The sequence below is a fragment of the Sinocyclocheilus rhinocerous genome, unplaced genomic scaffold (genome assembly GCF_001515625.1).
Source record: "Sinocyclocheilus rhinocerous isolate Xijiao unplaced genomic scaffold, SAMN03320098_v1.1 scaffold552, whole genome shotgun sequence".
Classification (NCBI taxonomy): domain Eukaryota; kingdom Metazoa; phylum Chordata; class Actinopteri; order Cypriniformes; family Cyprinidae; genus Sinocyclocheilus; species Sinocyclocheilus rhinocerous.
The window spans coordinates 969,462-973,657 of NW_015625574.1; the positions used below are offsets into that span (position 1 = coordinate 969,462).

Consider the following 4,196-nt stretch of genomic DNA (forward strand, 5'->3'; position numbering starts at 1 on the left):
ATTCTGATTCTGATTCTAATAAGAAAGCACCCCTACAACAACTTCTGAAAGTGAAGGGTAGTGTTTTACTCTAATATTACATAAAAATGTCATTTTAACATTAGTGTAATCATTTTAACATGAGTTTAGGAACTGAATAATAAAATGGAAATATAAAACACTGCTTAGTATTTACTCTATGAATTCAATATGCTCTGATTCTTATTTAAGCTACAAAAGTTATTTAGGTAAGAGCAGTGAGTGATTTTCTCTTTGTCTTTTGTTCATGGCCCCAAATATTGCAAGCTGTGGCGATATGCATATTGCGATATGTACATTTGCGATATTTCGATATATTGCACAGCCCTAATTTCAAGTTTGATAAGTTGTTATATAGGAGGTAGGAATGGCCTTTTTATTTTTCCGAACCTGTTTACACGAGCTCATCTGAGGCCAAGTGCTACTGTATAGCTGTTGTAGCTCAGGGGAAATAGCAGCATGCGATGGGAAACGAGAGAGCCGTGGCATTCCTCATTACTGCCTCTCTGCTGCACATACTGAAGAGCGTAGCGCCCCGTCCCAACCAGTGTTGGGTAACTTACTCTAAAAAAGTAATTAATTACTTGTTGCTAATTACATCTGCAACAATGTAATTAGATTACTGTACAAATTACTCTTTCCAAAAAGTATTTAATTACTTATTACTAATTACTTTCTAAACCTCGACAAGTTAATGAATCATAAAAGGATAGACATGAAACGTTCTTTTGATTCTTTCAAATAAATAATACATAACTACATGAATTATTCTGGTCACACTTTAGATTATGGTCCAATTCTCACTATTAACTATTTTAACTATACTTTTGCCCCAATATACGCCTGATTACTGCTTATTAATACTTAGTAAAGTAGTTGTTGACAATTATGTTTAGGAATTGGGTAGGATTAAGGACTTAGAATAAGGTGTTGCAGAATAAGACATTAATATGTGCTTTGTAAGTAATAATAAACCGCCAATATCCCAGTAATATTCATGCTAATAACCAACTAGTTAATAGTGAGAATTGGACCCTAAAGTGTTACCAATATTCTTATTAATTCACCAAAGTATTTAAAGTGAGAAGGGTTCATAAAAAGCATGCATTTTAAGGTTAGACTTTAAATTTTGATGTTAAATCCAATATTGTATTGTATATAAATGTATATATGAATATTACGTTCAATTACATAAGAAGTAATTAAATGACAGAAAACATAAGAGTAATCCCTTACTTTACTTTTTCAAGGGAAAAGGAATTAAATTAAAGGAGACATATTATGCCCCTTTTTACAATATGTAATATAAGTCTCTGGTATCCCCAGAATGAGTCTGTGAAGTTTCAGCTCAAAATACCACACAGATAATTTATTATATCCTTTTGAAAATGCCTATTTTGAGTGGAAGCAGAAACGCGCTGTTTTTCGTGCCTGTCTCTTTAAATGCAAATGAGCTGCTGCTCCCCGCTCCCTTTTCCAAAATAGAGCTGCGCCATTACAGCTCGTACCTGCTAAAAAACCTTCCGTTTTGGTTCTGATTATCATGTTTATCGCACTGAAATACGGTTTTCTGAGCGCACGCATCCGAAGCACACGGACAGAAAGCGGCTGTCTCAGCATGTGAGTACTAAAATAAGTTCTCTTAATTATTATAATGAGATCCCTTTGCCACGTCACCAAGGGAGCGAAATCAGACGCGCTCGTTTTCTCAGATGCTTGCAGAAAAAGGCTTACCAAAACAAAGTTACTGGGTTTATCTTTTTCACGTTTCCTTGGTCGGTAGATGCACCGGGGACCTGATTATAGCACTTAAAACCTGGAAAAGTCAGATTTTCATGATATGTCACCTTTAAAGTAACTAGTTACACCCAACACAGCACTTTCAACCCCACAAGGACAATCTGAGATGCCACTTATTAAAACTATTGCATCAGCAGTAGACTGATACATTGGCCGGACTGATATTTCCTCATTTTAAGGTGCCTTTTTGATTTCAGAATCTATTTCCCTTGTCATTTCCAAATTTGTGACCCTGGACCACAACACCAGTTCATCTAAAAGCTGAATAAATAAGCTTTCCATTGATGTATGGTTTGTTAGGATAGGACAATATTTAGCCGAGATACAACTATTTGAAAATCTGGAATCTGAGGGTGCAAAAAAATCTAAATATTGAGAAAATCATCTTTAAAGTTGTCCAAATTAAGTTCTTAGCAATGCATATTACTAATCAAAAATGAAGTTTTGATATATTTACGGTAGAAAATGTACAAAATATCTTAATGGAACATGATCTTTACTTAATATCCTAATGATTTTTGGCATAAAAGAAAAATGGATAATTTTGACCCATAAAATGTATTGTTGGCTATTGCTACAAATATACCCCAGCGACTTAAGACTGGTTTTGTGCTACAGGGTCACATTTTAGAATCTAAAGTCTACCAACAGCCTTGTCACTCAGTGCATAATATATAATATAATACATATTTGTAAAACAAGGTTTCTCTTTGTTATAATTTTATTCGCCTAAGTGGTCATTGGCTACACTGTTCGCGATTTATCATTATCGGTTATTAAAAAAACTCATTCTATTGACCATTAGTTTAAAAAAAGTTGACAGTGTCCAAGATATGAGTGCTCATTTGTCTGTGCTTATGCTAGTTTTTACATTTGTACGTCCTTTTGGATGAAGAGACAAAATATTGATCTCTTGCTTTGTAATGCCTTTTTGTTTGAGTTTTCTTACTAGTTGATTGTCAACCTTGCACATCTGCAGCCACCCCACTCTGTGGAGGCCAGAGTACGGCAGCTACATGATCGAAGGGACCCCCGGGCAGCCGTACGGAGGGACCATGTCGGAGTTCAACACGGTGGAAGACAACATGGGAAAGCGGAGAAGAGAAGCCGCATCTGTGCTTAATAAGAACGAGACTCTCCTCACAGTTACATCATTTCCCAGGTAGTTATATCATCAACCCTTAACTGTAATCCAATAGTAATATCCATATCCACCTGAAGTTGTGCAAGCATTGCCAAATGTGACCCTGGACCACAAAACCAGTCATAAGAGTCAATTTTACGAAATTGAGATGTACGCAGCATCTGAAAGCTGAATAAATAAGCTTTCCATTGATGTATGGTTTGTTAGGATAGGACAATATTTGGCCGAGATACAACTATTTGAAAATCTGGAATCTGAGGGTGCAAAAAAATCTAAATGTTGAGAAAATCGCCTTTAAAGTTGTCCAAATGAAGTCCTTAGCAATGCATATTACTAATCAAAAATTAAGTTTTGATATATTTACGGTAGGAAATTTACAAAATATCTTCATGGAACATGATCTTTACTTAATATCCTAATGATTTTTGGCATAAAAGAAAAATCGATAATTTTGACCCATACAATGTGTTTTTGGCTATTGCTACAAATATACCCCAGCGACTTAAGACTGCTTTTGTGCTCCAGGATCACAAATGGCCGTTAAGGGTGTCTTTGCATGTAGATTCAGGGTTTCGCATTGGGCACAGAACTTTTATTATTATTATTATTATTATTATTATTATTATATTATAACAGTTTTCTTGATGTAAGATGTTTTTCCTGGTGATATTGTGTTAGTGGGTGACCTTTTTCAGGGCTTAAAGTTCTCCGGCACCGGAAACACAAATTTACCGGGATTTTTGAAAAGGTCCTGTTCACACATGATCTCTTAATGGTAACTTACCGGTAATTTACTGGTAATTTACCGGCAAAGACTGTATGTGTGAAAGGGGCTAAACTCTTCCTCTATATGCTGTGAATTTGAATTGCTTAATGTTCATCTGGGAAAACAGTGTGCATTATCTCACTAGATTTGTAACGTAAATCATTTATAAACCTTTGCCAACACAGGAGAATACATCAACCTATTTCTAAATATGCAATTTATTGTACATCGCGATTTCAAAATAAAAGTTTCTGAGTTTCCATGTGCCCAGATATTAAAATTGAATGGATTTAAACATCGTTTAATCACGCTGTAAAGTAAAAAATGTCACCAGGCCGTTGCCGCCCTCTGCAGGTATTTGTTATAATACATAATGTACTTAAGTTGGTTATGTTCATATTATGCATAGGCATATTACATTATGTATTTTAACAGTGTTGTTCAATAAAACCATGTAATTACTTGGTT

At 35.0% G+C, this 4,196-nt stretch overlaps 1 protein-coding gene across 1 annotated transcript in view; it reads left to right on the top strand.

Annotated features, from left to right (window-relative positions):
* Nucleotides 1-4,196, top strand: part of LOC107751313 (glutamate--cysteine ligase catalytic subunit-like) — a 26,410-nt gene that overhangs the window by 7,316 nt on the left and 14,898 nt on the right. Inside the window, exon 3 of the mRNA XM_016566992.1 lies at nt 2,798-2,980. Coding sequence (XP_016422478.1) covers nt 2,798-2,980 — 183 coding nt within the window. The remainder of the gene's footprint in view (nt 1-2,797; nt 2,981-4,196) is intronic.